Source organism: Melopsittacus undulatus, chromosome 5 (genome assembly GCF_012275295.1).
Source record: "Melopsittacus undulatus isolate bMelUnd1 chromosome 5, bMelUnd1.mat.Z, whole genome shotgun sequence".
In the NCBI taxonomy this organism is placed as follows: Eukaryota; Metazoa; Chordata; class Aves; order Psittaciformes; family Psittaculidae; genus Melopsittacus; species Melopsittacus undulatus.
This window is the reverse complement of record NC_047531.1, coordinates 60,552,376-60,572,509: the sequence shown is the minus strand read 5'-3', so window position 1 is coordinate 60,572,509 and position 20,134 is coordinate 60,552,376. Positions and strand designations below refer to the sequence as shown.

Here is a 20,134-nt window from a genome sequence, read left to right as displayed (position 1 = left end):
ACTCATTAGAACAACTCTCTTCCTATACCCAGTACTTAAGCTTGAGTTCTGTACTAGAATCCACATTGAATATAAATTATATATTGGCCGCAACTGCCTGGCCCAGCTTTTAAAAACCAAGATTGATCAGAACAAGAAAATCAATTACTAAACTGGAAGGCAAAAGAGGAATCAGTAAGTGGTGAGGCAAGTTTTTGTTTCCTGAAAGATGTTTGTATAACAGGACTGTATACATCCATCCATAAAAGCCTTTGTTCCCCATTTCACAGAACATGATTCTCAAGAGACTGAGATAGACCAACGCATCTGTTTGCAATATAACCAATTCTACTGACTAAGGAAAAAAAAATAAATCACTATGCATGTGCTTCATAGAGTGACAAAATGGAACAAACTATTCCACAGATATCACAGAAGTTGGTAGAAAACACATAAAACAGAGCTAGAGAAAGCTAGATTCTTCATTAATTTACTATTATCACTTTCAAAACAACACAGCATGTTTAACAGATGACTGGTTTGCATAAACATGGATTAAATACTTAACCCTTGCTGTGGACAACACGTTGCCCATGCTACAATCGCAGCTGTTATCAGAAAGCAAGTATCTGTCAAAGAATTGTAGCCCCCAAAAATATACTGCCATGGTGATGGATGCACCATTAGAGCTAATAAATGTTTATTTTGATGTACCATTTCTAAAGGTTCCTGCCTCCCCTCACTACTTTATAAATTATTCTAATCAAAGATTTATTTTGGGTGCTATGGTACAAGCTGGCTTATAAATATGATGCTGATTAATGTAAATGGATATATATTCCATTTTCAATATTCAAGCAACATCCCTGCTTATCTGGAAGACTGAATAAATTAATTAAGGAGATGCAGAAGGAACCATCAAAATATTCATCCATTATATAAAATCTGAAACTTTAAAGTTATGCTTAATTAGATTAACTTTTATAGTTTTAGTATGTAGACACAGCAGAAAAAAAAAGTCACATTCAATGCAATAAAGCCTAAACATAGAACTTTAACAGATTCAATGAATGGAAGAGAAAACTTCATTTTTTTGGTACTTACAATGTGTAAGAGCTTTAGCACATCCACAAACCTAGCAGAAAAGCAAGAAAAAACAAATGGTTACATTTTAATTGCCCAATTAAAATAAATTGAGTAGCTGTTAAGTATAGCACTGGTACTTACACTTTCTCTGAGCTCATGATCTCCTTGGCAATATGGTAAACCTTTGTTTTCTTCCCAGATGCCTTACCCTGCAAATAAAATTTTATGTTATACTATGTACCTACTAAAACTGTAGCTAGTAATTCCTCAAACTCAATGTGTAATTATTCAATAGTTATTTCTAATAAAAACGTTTTACCCTGCTTTGATATCTCTCAGATTTGAAATCTTCTGCCCTTTCAGGATCTGTGAGAAAATCAATTTAGCTTGTAGTTAGAGACAACAATAGTAGCTAAGAGTAGTTTCTGTAACACTATCAGCCTTTCTGTTTAATTATTACAGGAAGCACTGAAGCCCATAATAACTGAACCCCTAGCAAGTGACAATTATTGTTTAGCAAAAGTAGTACAGATAGTATATTATTTGACACACCCCCCCATACCACATAGCCCCCAATTAATACAGCAACAGTAATATCTGCAGTAAACTCTAGTGGGTTTCAGTAACATCTTAAAAGAAATACACTTTATTTTTTTTTATTGGAAAAGAAGACAAAAGAAGAAAGCAGAGGAAAAAAAATGACATTGAAAAGTCAGCTTCTGATAATCTACGAAAGGAGCTGCTGGAATAACTAGCAGCCATACTGCAAAGATGTAGAAGTGTCAGCCTTGTAATCTACCTGAAACACTGTAGATGATTATGCTGGTTTTTACTGCATATGCATTTGGCTTTCAAAAATGGATGCTATTGTTCAACATCAGACAGAAGGAACAGGTATAACAAAAGGGGGTATCTGTCAGGATTCCGCTGTCTTTCCTATGCAGCCTAACTCCCATGTACCATTTCCCCCACATGAAACACCTTTCTCCATTACAGCTCTCATGGTTTGCCATATGCTTCTCTGCTCCCAGCTGTCACCACATCTATTAGACATTCAGGCTTTCATTTTAATTGGCTGCAAAGAAAGAATGCAGATAAGGAGCACCAAACAACACAGGATATGCACCATAAGTGCAGTGGAAGTCCCAGAGAGCCTGTATTGGATATGGTAGTATAATGTTGGCATTATTTTCATAGTTTATCTAGAAAATCGGGTATTGGTGGCATTATATATGTATACATATATATATATGAATTTTTGCTTCATAATCATTAATGTTGTCAGATTTGTCTGGAGTTTTAGCTCTTCTCCAAACCTATAAACAAGTCTCAAGTGCTGAAAATCAAACCATAGAACCAACTATATTCATAGATTGGTTTTAATGATATTGTTATACTCAAAATAAAAAATAAATGTAAATCACTTTCCATTTTATTCTGATGCCAAATTAATAAAATTAATTTCTAAATTTACTCATTTGGTGTTGCAACACATATATGCAAATTATATTCTTTATTTCATATATTACATAGACATGCTTACACAGAGCTGTGATTTTTCTCCTAAAATTAAATTTATTTCCAAAAACCAGGCAGATCTATGCAGTGAGGGTCAATCCGATTCAGGTGAGATTCTAATACCCATCCTCAGGCCTCCATACCTCTTTAGAAAGCACAGCTGACATGCTCCCTACAAGACTGAATTCACAAATAACTCAGTTATGCAGAGCAAGGTGTCTGCCATCACTGTAGAAGTGATGAAGTTGCAAATGAGATGAAAATTAGTATTTTCAGAACAAGATGCTACTGCTAAACAATTACAAAGTGAAATATCACAGTCTGTTTTCAACCTCTTTTGAAAGACTTTTCACATACCAGCTGGCACTGAAAAGGCCACTTTGCTCAGCCAAAGATTCTCTGGACCTTAGAGAGTCTCTAATGGCAAAACTGAAGGGATGTAAATTGGACTATCATGCATGGCACTGGGAAAGAATCTTGTAACTTCTCTTAACAGATCAAAACAGCATCAAAACAGCCAGATGCTCACAGTAACAGAAAATAAAAACAAGCCTAGCTAATGACTGATGCAGAGACTGCTTCTTTCCCCTCTGCAGCTGCTCTCCCAGTTAGGAAGTTGTTAATGCCCAGCTGCCAGCCACACATGCTGCAGGAGGCTGAAGCAAGCCTACGAGCAGATGCTTCACAGCAAACTCTGAATTACTCCATGAAACCTGCGCAAGAAGCCTCCTAATGGGGATGCTTTTCTCTAAAACTCTGTCATTAAAGGTTTAGGGCATTTCTATAGGCATTCAAGGTAAGTTAGCTTCTATTCTGATACAGTCCTGCTTAGTTTCACATGCACAAGCTTTTCCCTGGCTCTCTTTCCCTCCCCCAGTTTATTCCTCTCAGAAGATGTGGTTAAATGACAATTAGGTCTGACTTCATCATCAAATCTTCTCTTCCAGCACTAAAGCATCTCATTGCTCTTTCCTTTCCCCCCCCCCTTTTTTTTTTAACTTATTTGTTCATTTCTTAGCAAAGGAAGGAAATTTAACTACTATCAAAGGAAAGAGCTGCCAGGACTGATGCTGAGGACAGGCATTGATCTGTGAGCAGTCTGGTGCCAGGGAATCCAGGACTGAGAAATAAGAAAGTGGGTACCCCGAAGGACAGGGATAGGACCCCCAAAACTTAATTTCATTCTGAGCAGTTAGCATTGTCTTCCTGCTCCTCATTTGAGGAAGAAAGAAGATGAAAATAAAACAAAATATTAAAATGAAAATGAAGAAGAAATAAGATGAAGGTGGCCAGGTTGGATGGGGCTTTGAGCAACCTGGTCTAGTGAAAGGTGCTTCTGACCATCACAGGGGGTTTGGAACTAGATGATCCTTAAAGTCCCTTCCAACTCAAACCATTCTATGATTCTATGAAAACGGGAAATCATTCAAAGTTGGCACTCACAGAAGCTAGAAGAAGGTCAGACCTTAACCCCAACAGTCAAGGGTGACTTACATTCCTCAGAGGGCCATAGAAGTGGCTCTGCAACCCTACAACAACAGGTCTTGCATGCATACACTAACACTCTCTCCTCAGCACCTGAGCAGTGAATTAAGGAACCTGAATGCTGAAAGGCATGTTGAGCCCTTTGTTTTTCATATCACTGAAAAGGAAGAATTAAAAACTGCCCCCTGTATGTAGGACCTACAAACACAAGAAAGCTGTCTGCACAGAAATGGTTACTGGGACAGAGCCTTTGCTGCATGGCCAAAATCCCAGAAATAAGACCATCCAAGCAAAACTGCAGCTTCCAAGACATTTTTCAGAAGGACCTCCTCAGATGCTGCAACCTTCACCTAGCCCCTTTCCTTGGACTTCAGCAAAGCTGTCAAATCAAAAGTTGACACAAAATGCTCGGTGTAAGAGACACTGTGCACTTGAGGATCTGTGAGGCATAGACAGCTTCATTAATAGGTATTTGCAAGCCTCAAAACTGAAGATCTTTAAACACCCATCTGTGCATGTAGCTCTGTAAGATGGGCATGGTAGGCAGGTCTACAGCTCCACAAATCAGAAAAGATTAGGAACAAATATGCCAGGCAACACACACTTTTTAGTGGGTTATTTCTAAACCTGACCTCTTAATATCAGGCTAATGTGCACACATAAATTAAAATTTTAGAAATGTACTCCAACACTAAACAATAAAAATAAGAAAAAAAGAAATATATAAAGTTAATTCCATGCCTTTTATATTAAAATATCCCAACAGGTTACAACTTACAAAATAGAGCAAGAATGATGAATAACTTCAGAAGATAAAGATAGAGATACCTGTTTATCTTCTGGAGAATCAGGCTCCCCTTTGCTGGAATCAGAATTTGTGTCATCATCTTCATCAGAACTGTTCATGATATCGTCTTCATCTGACTGAAGATCTCCAATTACCATGTTTGGATGATCATGGTGCTCTTCCAAGGACCTAAAATTAAAATATGCTTAGTCAATAAATGTACTATATTTTATTTATGTAAAAAGCCTTCTGTTTTACCTCACAATCAATGGCTTAGTTGGTATCAAAACCATTGAAAACAGTAGCAGGTAGTCTGAAGATGACAACAGCAGTGGTGGGCTTTTCTATAGTGGATTCACAACTCTGCGGTGTTTTATCTATGTCAGTATTGACATAATGCTCACTGACAGTGAGCAAAAGCCACAGTACCATTGGAATATTTATGTTATTCTTATCCATCAGAGTCTGCCTGACAGCAAAGTTTGATAAATCTATTTCCTTAGTACTATGTGCATTTATAGTGCAACATTTGTACTGTGTGCCAAAAGGATAAAGAAGGATCATAGCTGTTTTGCTATCTTCTGTCTCATAGCATCAGGACTTGTTCCAGGCATGGTACTCAGGCTGAAACTTTCCATCTGAAATTTTAGATGCATTTATTATGCAGGGTTGGTTTCTCAATGCATACACTGAAAAACTGCATCAGGGATAGCAATACTAACCATTCTGTTCAATAATTCTTCTTTAAAACACAAAAGCAGAACCTTTTGTGATTCAAAACGACCACCCCTCTAAGACAGACACCTTCCAGGGAACTGTCAAAGCTATAAAATATAACCTTATTCTGCTGCTGTACAATAATTACAGAGGTCTCTCTTCATTAGGTTTACCCATATTTGCAATACAGAAATTGCATGAGACAAGCATACACCCTCCTTCCTCTAACTAGCCTCGACAACTTCTGTAGAGATTTAAGAAATGCAATTTTAGAAGAAAATAGAAAAAAAGGGTAAGGAAAGATAACGAAGAAAACACAGACTAGAGAAAACAGAGCCTGAAGTTTTGGTAAAGTTACATAGAAACACAGCAAATCCCTGAGCTCCTACTTTTAATCCCTAAAAATATCTGATAATTGCTAATTACACTGAAGCTGTGCCTCAATTCACATCACCTGTGTTCAAGGCCTGCAAAAATATGCTGGAATGCCACAAACTTACTGTGATAGGAGCCAGAAGTTACCCTAGAAAACAAAAAGCAAATCTCGAAACCCTTATTCCCAAACTGCCGCAGTCAGCAGAGATCTCATTGCGCTGATCAACAATTAATTTTGTGCAGCCAAAATCTGTCAGGGCTACACACTTCTTCATATAGCTGCCCTCTGCCTCCCTATGCAAGGGATGGTGATGTATGATCTTCTCTTTTTCCTAACTTTGAATCGCAAGAAAGCAGGGATGGAGGGCAGCTCTTCAGACCCACCACCTCCAGCTATGATAGTCACAGATAGGAAACCTGTCAGTGTGGATCCTATAGGAGGTGGCTGCCACTAATCTGAACAGCAGAAGTAAGGAATACCAGCTGTGCAAGGCTGCTCTGGCAGCCACAGCAAGTTGTTGATCATTCAACACTCAAGGGAGAGTTTGAAAAAAACAAAATAAAACAAAATCCACACCAAACAAAAAAAAAAACCCCACACAAATGCCATCACAAAGAAATATATTTAGAGATGGTGATATGTAGATAAGCTGGCTTGCAGACAGACCTTCGTCAGCCATGAAGACATAGAAGATTAAAATAGCTTGCTTCTATTAAGACAACACAGGAAGGACTCAGGAAACACCCAAGTAGTTACTGTCTCCCAAAACTGAAATGGGGTGGGGGGAGGAAAGAGACTGCAAAGCTCATCACTGATTTCAAACAAAATCTTGAGCCAAGACTGCAGCACCCAGGGTGCAGAGACATCCCCATTTATTGCAATTTGGAAATTATCAGCTTCACATGGGAAACTAATGGCCACCAGAGAGATGGGCACTGATGACAACAGTGCATGGAGTACACCAGGGATAGCTTCAGGAAGGCAAAAAAGTGGCTTTTCACTGGAGCTTTTCCTGGTATGGAACCACACTAGCAGGTCAATGAGACTTTTGCAGTTCCTTGTTAACTTCAGCAATTCAGAAAACTCCTTATCTATCTAATTCAAATGACCTGTTGGCCTGACAATGTTTATTTTAGCAGATGCCATTACATATCCTGTTATTTTATAGATTACTAATGTCTTTATTACATCTATAACATTACACGTGGTAGACATACACTCATGCTTCAGTCAAAAACTGCAACAGAAATAACTACTGCTACTCTTTACTATATTACTCACAGTTCTGCTATCCACATCTGCCATTGAATCTACGTCTGATCTGGGATATTTTTCCCCCATTGTAAAGTGTATTAAGCACTTTATCTCTAACCATGTTGGAATTCACTTTTTTGGTCCCTTATTTTACTTTTGTTATGGAAATTTTATTCACCTTTTTCCTACCCTTAGTATTTGTTTTTAATTGCTGCTTTATTTTCCTTTAATTAAGATTCCATCAAGAAAACATTATTTTCATAGTTGTGAAATCGCAGTTCTGTTTGCCTAAACATATTGTACAGGGCACCCAAATCCCAGATTCTGCTGTCAGTTCTTATTTAAATTTTTGAGGGCAACTGAAACATTTTAGAAAACCTGCCCTTTAGGAAGTCAGGAACAAGCATATTTCTAGATGAGGCTGTATTCTGCCGATGCAAACATAACCCCATCACCACTGAAGGATGAAGATCAAACTAAATGGACTGTGTTGGTGAAGAATTTTCTAAGTGAAAGATTAATCAGCTTATCAAATAAAAAGTTTCAATGAAAAAACCTGAACTATTAAAAATTTTTTATAATTAACAACTGATGCTATAGGATGCTTAGAAAATGTCCACAAGTGGCAGCCACTCACCATATACATTTTTTTCTTCCTGTGAATCACAACAATGTTAAAGCAGAAACCTCCTTTGCTTGCCTTTGTGGGGTGTATACACCTACTATTTGCGTAAAGGAAACTATGAGAGCTGAGAAAACCATCTACGAAATCTTGCCTATGACACCTGTCCCACCAATCAAAGCACCTCAAAGTCATCCCTGTATGTATTTATCCTATATTTGCTCAGTTTACAGCCTAACATAGCCCTCTGGTTCTTCCACTGGGTGCAGTTTGTTGATTTTTTTCTTTCTTTGCTTTTGAAAGAAAAAACACAGTGGATGATTAGATGATAAATGATCAAAAGTTTGTTCATATCCAACCATTTTCCAGAATCAAACAAGAAGCCACTTCAGGGATAGGGTGCAATGCTGTAGCCAGGGGTAGATGCACTCCTGGTGGTATCTGTGGTTGTGCCCTCTCTTTCAGAGAAGATGGTGGCAAAGTCACTTTGTTGATCTGCCTTTATCAGCCATGTGCTGGAGAACACGTGACTCTCCTTGGACTTACACCTTAACCTTTCATCATAAATACTGTGGCTTTACTGTTGAAACAGAAGGTGGTTTATTTACTGATTACTCGTTCTGTACTTTGACCCCTGAAGTCATCTAGAGCTAAGTTATCTTTAAGTTAACCCTGGATGCTTGTGGCCTTTAAATGAGTTTGGAAATAGCAGCCAATCTTTAAATAAACCTTTTCTACAACATATCAGTTCACCTTTTCCAAAATACGACATGAATGCAGTAATGGTTATTTTTAAGCAGCTCTTCTGAATGGCATTTTGGGGATACTGTGAACTCTCTATCTTGCTCCCTCTTCATCATGATTCTTTGTCCTACCCACAGCAGTACCAAGAGAAACTTCTGCATTATCTGTCATGTGAAACACCACCAGTGCCAACTCACTGTGCTGCCCACTGAGTAAGAATATCTTGCTGTATCTTGTGAGCAAGTTATCTAAATATAGATGTGGGGGGGGTTGACACATAAAATAAAGGGATCATCAGTTTGCCTCAGAATGAGCAGTTTATGAGGGATGAAGAACATACATTGTGCTCATTTTCCTAACGCAATAGTGAGATATTAATGAAACAAAACATGCCAGTCCTAGCAAGACATACTGCAAGATAAACTGTCAAAACTTAAGAAATGCCATCAAGCTATTACAGCCAGAAAAATATTTCTTAATTAGCACAAAACCCTCTTACTGTCTTCAAAAGATCATAGAATGGTTTGGGTTGGAAGGGACATTAAAGATCACCATTCCAACTCCCCTGCCATCGGCAAGGACACCTTCCACTAGGCCAGGCTGCCTCATCCAATCTGGCCTTGAACACTGCCAGGGATGGGGCAGCACAGCTTCTCTGGGCAACACTGGAGTGGCTCAGCAACCTCATAGTAAAGAGCTTCTTCCTAATATCTTCCTAATCTCCACTGTCTTTCTGTTTAAAGCCATTTCCCTTTGTCCTATCACTTCTTGCTTTTATAAAAAGATGACCAAGACTAGTTCAGACTAGCTTATTATAAAAGCTTCAAAATACACCTGAGGCTTCACTTCCAAGCAGTGTTGATTTACACACTGCATAGGACACTAGCCTCAAGTCACAATTAACATTTCAGACTCAGTTCCCTATTTAGAAGGCAAATAGTATTAAAGCTTGACTGAGATGATTCAGAGGGATTCTCTACCGTGGAATGCCCCAACATTATTTTATAATATGATGGAATTAATTCAAGTTTTAGCATCACCATATCTACTAAAAAAGCAGGTTTCCACAGCTCCAAAGTATTTGTTAAAATAGATTCAGTCATGATGCTGCTTTACACACATTTCCTTGTTCTTCATTATTTTTAGATGTTTCTCCTACTTTCATTAAGTAATCAAAATATTTAGGAATCCTGAATGAACCGAATCTTGTACAAAACACTGTTAAATTCTTTTCCCATCCTTCCGTTATTTTAAAAGGAATGTTCATTCTTCTCTGCTTTTTGTAGGAATGTCCCACCATCTTTATCCTTATTCTGTCTATTCCTGCAGTATCTCACTGCACTTCTTTATGGGTGTTTTTTGCCTGTTTATTTTTAAAGAAAGCTTTCAACATACAGTCAAAATCACACAAACTGGAGTTCCTGCTCAACTAAAAAACACGCACCAAATACCAGAGCTCCAAAAAGAACACCCTACTATAATATTTCATCTCAAATCCTTTTTGCATTGCTGCAGCATTTCACAATCCTTTCAATGCTGCTTGCATCTCACTTTCCTCCAGAGAAGCAACAATTGCTATTGCTGTTCATCATTTTCAGTTTTTAGTATCACCAGTCCCTGCAATCAATTTCAACAATTAAAGCATGCCCAGCTACCCTTTTTAAGACCTGAAAGGACACTGTCTCTCTGTGAAGGCAATAGCCATTAAGAGTATTTTTTCATAGTGCCTCATTACTTGTAATAGCTGTAGGTAAGGCAGCATGCCTCACTGACCGAGTCCCTCAATGGATCCTAGTTGTACACTTCTAGGAAACCCCAAAGATAAAAGACTTAAAGGGAGAAAAAAAAAAGAAGAAAAAAAATATGTGTTCTGTAGCTTATTTTCTCTTTTTCTATTTCCCATCTAAATTCAGAACCTCTCAAGGTAGAAAGAAGGGCTGTAAATATAGAAATAAAGTTAAGATCCTGCAACAGTTTAGGAAGCAATCACCTGATTTGAGTGCTGAAGGTAACAGAATATGCTCTTGGAAAGCCAAAGCAAAAGTGAAATTACTGCTTGATTGATAATTGCTTGATTGTATTTTGTGAACTTCCTTTTGCTTTAATTTAATACTTTTTATTTAAGACAGGTCAATGTCTTTATCTAATATTTATTTACTGCAGGCTTTTAGGAAAAAAAAAAGCCATGACAAATTCTAGAAAGCAAGCATACTTGGCAAAGGCACAAAGGTAATAATGAATACTAACCATGAGCCCTAGTGAGCTCTTATGGAAGTTTGAAGAAAACACATGACTGGATAAGTGATAAGCAACATTAATAAAAGCATCAATTAATGTATTTTTTGGATGAGTTACATTTTGCTGCAATACCACAGCTCCCGAACCATCCTTAAAGAAGCCAACATCGGCACCTGTTTCCTTTCTCAAACCAGTCTGGAAAGCAAAAAGCTGAACTCCGTATCACTCCAGATGCACCTGGACCCCAACCCATCTTATCTCATAGCTTAAAGTTCAGATTCTCTAAACAATTGTGACTGTCTGCCATTATAGCTAAAATATCCCCTCCTTCATCACAGAATAGTTTGGGTTGGAAGGGACCTTAAAGATCATCTAGTTCCAACCCCTCCACCATTGGTAGGGACACCTTCCATTATCATGTTCCCCTGCTTTTCATTTCTCCTTCAACCATACTGGACCATTAAGCAGCAAATAAGGATGAAACACAGTCTGGACCAAGTGAATTACTTATCTGAGTTATTCCCACAGCACCAGTCACCTCTGGTTTAATGACAGAAGCACAGATGGAAAGAGCTGAAGCTGAGATCACATCTCTTCTCTCTAGGTGTTCTGGACAGTGTGAGAAAAGGCGGTGGATGCTGCTACAACTCTCACAGTGCTGGCGGCCAGGCCAGAACTGGGGGACTGGTTGCCTTATTGCAGCCAAGCTGTTTGGGGGTTATTTCTCTGCCAAAAATGGTGCTTTTTCACAGTGCATGAGAGAGAGACAGCACGGTGTCCTCTCAAATAGGATTTTACATGCTAAAATTAAAGTTATGCCATTTGTTCTGCAGTGACAACTCAATGATTTTAATAAACTCTTTGTATTATTAGGACTAATAGCCACAAAAAAAGAAACAGGCTGGGAGTTATTAATGGTCTGATGCTAGGGAACATGACAGACAGTTAATTTTGATCTCCCTTTTATTTATATTTTAAAGACTGCTTAAACAGAGCCTGCCTGTGAGATTCATTAGTTCATTTTGCAAGCTATCCTTCAATAGCTGACATTGCTGAGGAATGAAAAACACCTCTATGACAGTCTTTAAACAAAAACAAGCACCACAATATGAGAGGCATACAAACTAGACCAATGAATCCATGATTATTTGCATCACTTATAACTGTTGTGCTATATTCCCTCTGGGATGGTTAGGGAACTTTAAGGATACAATTACAAACATAAACACTCCTCAAGAATCACAGCTAGAAAACAGAAACTTGCACCCAGCTGAGCAGCTACAATTGAAAATGTTCTGTGCACATCAGGTTGCTTTTTCAAATTGTAATTTAAAGATCGCAAGAACTGAAGTAGAATTATTTTAAGCAGTATCATATGTATTCTATGCATGCATCTACATTTTTTCATAGCACATCAGGACACTTGATGACAGGGATCCACTGTCAAAAGAGAAGCTTGAGACATCTTATTTGAAACAGCTTGTGGTTCAGAGCTGCTTGTGCTTCGAAAGCTGCCTGATGCCCTCAAGGCAAAGGGCTGGCCACAGCAAGAGGCCAGGTGGGAATGCTGGGAGTTTGCTCCTGCCAAGAGAAATGCCAAGAACTACCATCCTTGTCTCTGTCTTTACCTGCTCACACCTGGGTTTTCTGGGCAAGAAGGGTATCATAAACACTGCCAAGAGCTGCCACCATATTTAGCCTGTTAGATCACACCACTGGCAGCTCCTTCTATACTTGGCTAAGCATGCTGCAAACTGCAACACCTGACCTGCTGGAACCAAAGTTAGCCTAGTGTTTGCAGACAGCAGCATTTAGTTTAGCATTTGTTATCCTCAGGCCAAGTCAGCACTTATTTCTTTCCTCAACAACAAGAAAAAATTAATTTGACTTGCATTCTAAGCAAAAAATAAGCAAGACATTTGTCAGATGTGTCTCACGCTTAATAAATCTTGTTGTTTTTTTTTTAAATCATCGATTCTGTCGGTCACCCTACTTCAGGCACACTATGGTCAATACAGTCACCCACATACTCCAGTGCACAACCTAAAAAAGCACAGTGTAAGAAAGGTGCAAACAGCTCTCAGATTATCTCCATATTTAGCTGTGATTTGCAAACACGAGCTCCCGCGGCACACAAGGACCGCTCTTGCCACAGACAGCCTCCCATGCTCACAGGAGCTATCTTCAGCCAAAGCGATTGTTGACAATTCCCCAGTTCCTTGGAGAGTTCAACATAAACACACACACATGCTTCAGATGTTTCCACACTCACCACAGAAAAGCTGCATTTAAGAGAGGTCCAGTTCTAAAAGTCTTCCAAGAAAACTGGTGCCCATGGTGTGCCAGCTCAGATCCCAAGCCACATGGCACAGCTGCAGAGACAGTCATATCGCCCTGCCTCTGCCTGGGCGGCCCCAGCAAAACTGCCAAAAGGAGACTATGCCAATGGAACAGAATATAATCCAAGAGGATACAAGGGGACAATCTTGAGCACTAGTAAGTGAGAGTGAAACACTGCGGTAAAAAATGGGGATTTAAACCTCTGCCAGGAGACTTGTACAGGGGAATGAGTCACTGCATCAGTTCTTCCTGCCACCACCCAAAGCTGTCAAGGATTACCTGCCTCCCAAGGCAGGTAAAGAGGGAAGTCTGCAGAATTTACATCTTCCTGCCTTCCTTTATCATTAATTCTCATTTCACAGGGAGAGCTGCAAGGCTTATGGCCAAGACCTTTGGAAAAAACTCCTGGCATGGAAGTGATAAGAGATATAAAACAGAAGCACCAAACTATGGCACTTGTTTATAATCAGGACTTGCTATTCTAACTTCCCTCACTTCATAAAACAGACTCTAGGGGGAAAATGTTTATAGGGAAAGGACACCAGGATCCAACAAAAAATAATACTTCCCAGTCACACACACACACGCAAAAGAAAAAATACAATTTGGGCACACATTGAATAGACTTCTAGAAAACTATAACCAAAATGTGACAAAATCTCAAAACCAAATGCATCAAATAGGAAAGAAGAAACTTAGACCAAGTGAGAACAAAACCTCCTATCAATATCCATTTCAAGCAAAACTGATTTTACCTTCTCAAAGGTACCATGCCAGTCCAACATATAACTATTTCTGCTCCACTATAATCAGAGTTAATGGAAGGCCCTAAATACTTTCCATAATGACTCATCATTATTGTTACGATTTTGGGGTGACTTTATCCCTGAAATCAGGGCTGTAATATCTCTCTTCAAAGAGTTGCTAATTCAACTAGAAATAACATGCAACCATTTCACTCCATTTTTTTGCATGTTAGATACCTAGAAGATGACAAAAGAGAGATAAGTAGCAGAGTACTCAGAAGGTAGTGACTTGGATCTAAAATAAATATGGAGAGACCTAACTCTTAACTACACAACCATATGCGCAAGGGCTGATGCAGCTTCCTGAACAGTCTGCCAGAAAACATAGGATAAAATAGTTTGGTTGTGAACAACACAGCTGGCTGTAGGGAATAACTGAGCTGCTTGCAAGATTTGACTTGTACTCTCTCTTCCTCTAATCTTTTGCACAGATTAGAAAAAGAATAGGATTTAAACACTGCTTCTAAACTATTCGGCACAGAACAGCCAACCCCAGGAACAATACCACTGGGGAAAAATAAAACCAAAACCACTAAATCCTCCTGAAAAATCAGCTGAACTCTGCACAGTAGAAATCACTGAGCCATAGGCTCAGGTTGTAGCTATCAAAATGGCAGGTTTGGTAAAAACTCCTTTTAATTTATTTACATGCATCTCAAGAGATTATTTTAGTCCACTTCTGCTTGAGTAGAGCAACTTCATAAGCACAAAGATATATTAAGAAAAACTTAAAACTTGTGTAAACTTAATATTTTTATAAGAAACCTCTTGAATTCTAGCATCTAAAATAAAACCTACATTCCTTAACCTAAAATTTTTGTAGTGCATTGAAACAACACAGCTACGTAGTTTTGTCAAGCTATTCCTTAAAACATCTTTAACTGAATAAAATATAAATGTTGAGTAAATAAGGCATAAAAATATCATGGTTGGCATTTCAATTAAATCTGAAGTTAATATTTTTATTGCTTTCTTTCAACATTTATTCTATGCCACCCAAAATCTTATTGTTTTGCATATACAATTATATCAGACCTTGCTGCAGTTAAAATATCACCATACAAACCAGAGCACCATGCAGCTTCACAAGCACATTTCTTGATCCAAAACTGAAAATAACTCACAGGAAAAGGCGGTTGTTGAGCATATAAATGGATCTTTCATCAATTTTCATGTCACATTTGACTTCCCATTCTATATTTGAGATACTCTCTGGAGCTACACTTCATTAACCTGCAATTTATACCATAGTTGCCAACCAGAGACAGAGCATGCGTGTTGGAGGCCAGGGAGAAAGACCAAAATACAGTGACGCTACGTTAACTTGGCTTCCCCCCATCTTAAGGAAAAGGAAATGCATACAAAGAATGCCAAAATTAGTTAAAAAAAAAACAACAAAAAACCCAACAAAACCAAACTAACACACACACAAAAACCACACAAACCCACAGCATAAAAGAGGAAAGAGTGTTGAAGATTAATCCATAAAAGTACGCAACACCTGCATTCCTGTTACCCATACACAGCGGGGCGAGGAAGAAGGCTAAAGGACACAGGGGTTTATGTGTGACTTTGCTTACACCAGGCTCCTCCACATTGTTCTAAGTCACCCTTTGGCTGAAGGCAAGAGCCAACATGCTGAGCTAGGACGACGTCACTGGGAGGAAGGACAAGGACATCCTTGTATTGTACCAGGGGGATCAATGGGAACAGCAGAGTTAGGACATTTTTGCCATCTGTGGTGACCACTTCTTAGGTGGGAAACAAAGGATAGTGCAGTTTACCCTCAAAATGGCTCTTCTAATCATATGGACTGTACATGCGCCAAGGCTAATGTGATGTCATTTTCTAGATTGCACCAGACTGTGACAGAAGTAACCACCAAACCTTTTGGAGAACAGCAGAGGGATCTGCCTAGCAGCCAGGCAGCACACCCCTGCAGTGATGTACCTCATTGCCAGCACCACTGTCAGCTTGTTCCTTCCCATACTCACAAGCACACCCAGCCCCAACCACACTTGGTAAAAAGATAAAGTAAAAAACTCAAACCACATCTATTTTTATGCAGCACTTGTAATACATCCAATAAATCAGAAGTCTTTTATTACTGCACCTCCAACTCTACCAAAAGTTTCCATGTGCTGTGCCCTTGTCAATCTGCATCACCCACCTCTTTCCTTTACAAAAATCAACAGGGAGCCCTTGAAAAGAGGGATGAAAGAAATAGCAAAGACAAAAATTCTCTTTCGTAGCAATCTTGGAGATCTTCACAATTGGTTTTATTTCATATGACCTTTCAAACCTTTCCAGGACTGGATTGTATACTAGAATAATGGACTAGGCATTGGAAAAATGCAGTCCTTCAACTCCTTTCTCTCCCTCATTGGAGGGGGAGAGCATCAGAGCTCAGAATCTTTCCCAATGTCAAAACAGATTAAATCAGCACATCTCAAATGCATTTGGATGAGAATGTGTCAAGATTTTTTTAAAGCAAGAAAATTCCTATTTATTCTGATTTTTTTTAAGGGCAGGGGGCTAGCATACTTCTCCCAGATTACTTCAAAACATTGAAGTATTTTCTCAGAGTTCATATCTTCTTCTTCTAATATATGCATTTTATTTCAGGTTGTATAACAGAATAAACAGTAAAGCTGTATAACTGAAAGCCACCTCAATCCTAAAGAAAACTCATTTTACTGGAGAAGCAGACCATGGAAACACTGATTTGCATGAAGTTTCCTGCAAGGAAAAAAAGGAAGACCCAAAACACCCCATAGGCTTTCCTGAGCAAAAAAGTTCGCTGCGAGTCTTTCATGTAGTTTCACATGCCACCCCAGACGTATAAAATAACTAGCCTGACACTACAAAATAGAATCATTCCAAACCTATTGTCAGTGATTCAACTAACCTTTGACAAAAAAGGTCCTCTGAGAGCAGCTTACAGCCACAGGATTAGGGTCCCACCATCTGCATGCACCCAGCTCTGTCCCAAAGTCCTTGTGTCAGAACATCACTATTCCCAAGCAACAGTACTACCACTTCTCACCAATATTTCAATTTCACACTGATTTGGACTCTGATTAGACACCCTTAACTTCATACAGAATTTGGCTCTTCATAGTCTGTAAAAGCAAAATGTAAGAAGTCAGTAAAACAGCATGTCTGGTATCCAAGAATTGCTTTGTTCATTCCCTGCTCCAGAGCACCACATGTCTGGTATCCAAGAATTGCTTTGTTCATTCCCTACTCCAGAACACCACAGCTGGGACAGCCACTTAGGCTTTGCATTCAGCCTGGCAGGGGACAGGAAGCGGAGATCTGAGCCATCTGACTCACTCTTTACTGACAAGCCCTCAGATTTGGCACAAGCCCACCAGCTGTATAACATGTACAAGAGAAAGCAAGGTGGGGAGGGGAAGGAAAAAAGGCAGGCTGAAGGAGGCAGAATACAAAAAGGCCAGTGATAACACATTACAGAAAATAACGAGGACTGATAGCAAACCTGAAGAGCCTATTATCAAAGCTATTCTATTAAAACCTGAAGTACAATTGCAGAGAAAGAATTCAATGTGCAACTAAGGGTGGCAGAAACCAGCTAGAAACACGGAGAGATTGGAAGATAGGATGAGCCTTTAGAGGTGATGGAGGAAAAGAAACCTGCCTTCTTCAGATCAAAACCTAATCATTATCATTTTAAGAAGTAGACGAAATAATAATAATAAAAAATATACATACCTGGCCTCTACTTATTAGGAAATTAGATCCTCTAATAAAATTCAGTAAACAAAAAAAAAGTGGTTTTTAATGCATAAATGACACTTTCAACACCTAAAATGTATTTTGTGCATTCAAATCCCAGCATAAGTGTTTGAAAACTGTTTTTAAACGCTTTTTAGACCCTGCAGTATTTTATTAATTTGGTGTTTCTGAATGGGAATTTTGCAATTGCAAAAAAAAAAAAAACCCAAACCCTTCCCTGAACACCACATTTATTTGGTGCAATATTGCTCATCAGAAGCATGTCTCAACCCCAACAAAGTTCAGTACATCAAAGAGAAGCATGTATCAAAGCAAACCGCTTAACCACACAGATTTCAATACTAAATTCAATATTCCAGGAAGGCTTTCATGCACACTTAATTGGCCTCTGGGGACTCAGCCACCACAGCAGAATTTAGTCTAGAAAACTAAACTTATGTTTTGCATTGAGATGCTCGTTTCTGGAAAACCAATAGATTATTGTAAATCAGCAGGGGTGGGACAAATAGGGAGCAGTATTTAATTAAACCAACATTAAGATTTCAAGGGATTATTGTCACAATGACACAACACCCCTCCATCCCCAAGCCCTTTCCAAAGAAAGATCCTAGCTGGAAACACAACACAGCTACAGATTTTGTCATAATCAATTAGCAGTCATGTATGTTTACAACATCTGGAAGGAACACTGTCAAAAGTACCTAGTAAACTACAGTATGCTGTTCCCTGATGGGTGAAGAAGCAGACTTACTCCACCTGAAGTACAGTTGTCTTGCCTAGAACAACATTATAAATACCAAAGGGAAGCCCACAAGATCCAGAAAAGTTTAACTTTCCGTTTTCTGCAGCATGACAGAAGTTCCAAGGTACATTCACTGTTCCTTTGCATCTTTAGATTACCAGACAAATATACACTCAACTGTACTTTCAGTTTTACAGCTGACATGAAGTAACTCAAAAATCAAGCGGTGAGTGACAACTGATACCCACCATTAACTATCCAGGCCCATCTTTTGCATTTAAATCCCTGTGGGGAGGCCTAAGCAAATGAAACGTACCTGAATTTAATAAGACATATGAAGTTCAGGTAAGACTGTCAGAAACTATTACCATTCTCCACTAAAGCATACTGGTTTCACCAGAGGGGATCAGGAGGAAATTTCTCAGTAACCACTAAAGCAGTGTGTGTATTATGAAAACTTTATCTCTTTCTCCAGAAAGAGATATAATATGGGGTGGTAAAGACACCATCAAACTCTTCTGGTAATGGCAAGCCTAGCATTCAAACTTAATATACTGCCTATGTGCTATTATGATGAGAAGCATAGGCAATCCATCTACAAATTTCTCAGAAGGACAATCTCATTTGTACATTGGCTTTAATCATAAGATAATTTGCTTTGAGATCCCCATTAGCAGTGCATTACAGGAGTTCTATGTGCCAAGACCTACGGAAAAGTTAAGTGCGTGTTCTGACAGGCTGGGGAAAACAGGGGCAGTGATTATTTCAATTACATCAGCATTGTTTCTCTAACTGGTTTTATAATACCACCTGGTCCAGGAAATGATAAAAGCCTCTCAAAGAGCTATGCAGAAAAGGTAAGATGACATTGATAAAAAGGTTCAAAGGATTTGAGATAACAATGCATGGGAAAACTGGAGGAGCTGCCTGGCTGGCTCTGTCTGGGCAAGGACCCTTACACCTCCCAGGCCAGAACCAAAAGGAATACCTGGTACCTGCTCTTCCTGGTAGCATTTGATCCAGGTCAGGAGACCTCTGCTGTATTGTGTCCCCTTTTTTTCCTGGGGATTTCTTTGTACCCCGAGATCTACTGAAGTAACTGCAAACATTAATTTGGTTTCTAAGGGAATTTCTGACTATGTAATATAGGTTAAAACAACCACTTGTATAAGGGGCTTTGGTTATGGTTTTCTATGTGTGCTTTTTAAAGAAAAACACAACACAAACCCAGTTATGCCAAGAACAGTGAGCTTAGGGAGCAGCTACCGGTAGAGATGTGCCAGGACCCAAAAGATCACTAAAATCCCTTTAATCACCAGTGGTACTAAGGAAGGTTTGCATGAAAAGGGAAGAAGTATGTATCTCCCACACTCAGCCAGTTAAGAAAACTGTGAAATCTAACTCAAGGAGCAGCTGCAGTCTCATGTCTAACATGCTTCACACAGCAAAACTGTCCTTTACTTTTCCTAAAGTAGACACATTCACCTGGATCCTGAACCACAACACAAACCAAAACAGACTGCATAAACAAATAAAATATATCCTTGTTTAAATCTGGTCTCTTAGGTAATCCAAATTAAGGGAATACCAACAAGACCATAGTCAAAATGCCTGAAAGATACCCAAAGATTGGATTTAAACAAAAAGTATACACATAGTCAGGAACTTAGAGTATACCAAA

General features: G+C 38.9%; 1 protein-coding gene across 1 annotated transcript in view; it reads right to left on the bottom strand.

Moving 5' to 3' along the window:
• Nucleotides 1-20,134, bottom strand: part of FGD6 (FYVE, RhoGEF and PH domain containing 6) — a 72,206-nt gene that overhangs the window by 38,127 nt on the left and 13,945 nt on the right. The window contains exons 3-5 of the mRNA XM_005143137.3: nucleotides 4,897-5,044; nucleotides 1,207-1,274; nucleotides 1,084-1,114 (exon numbers count right to left, since the gene is read on the bottom strand). Coding sequence (XP_005143194.3) covers nucleotides 1,084-1,114; nucleotides 1,207-1,274; nucleotides 4,897-5,044 — 247 coding nt within the window. The remainder of the gene's footprint in view (nucleotides 1-1,083; nucleotides 1,115-1,206; nucleotides 1,275-4,896; nucleotides 5,045-20,134) is intronic.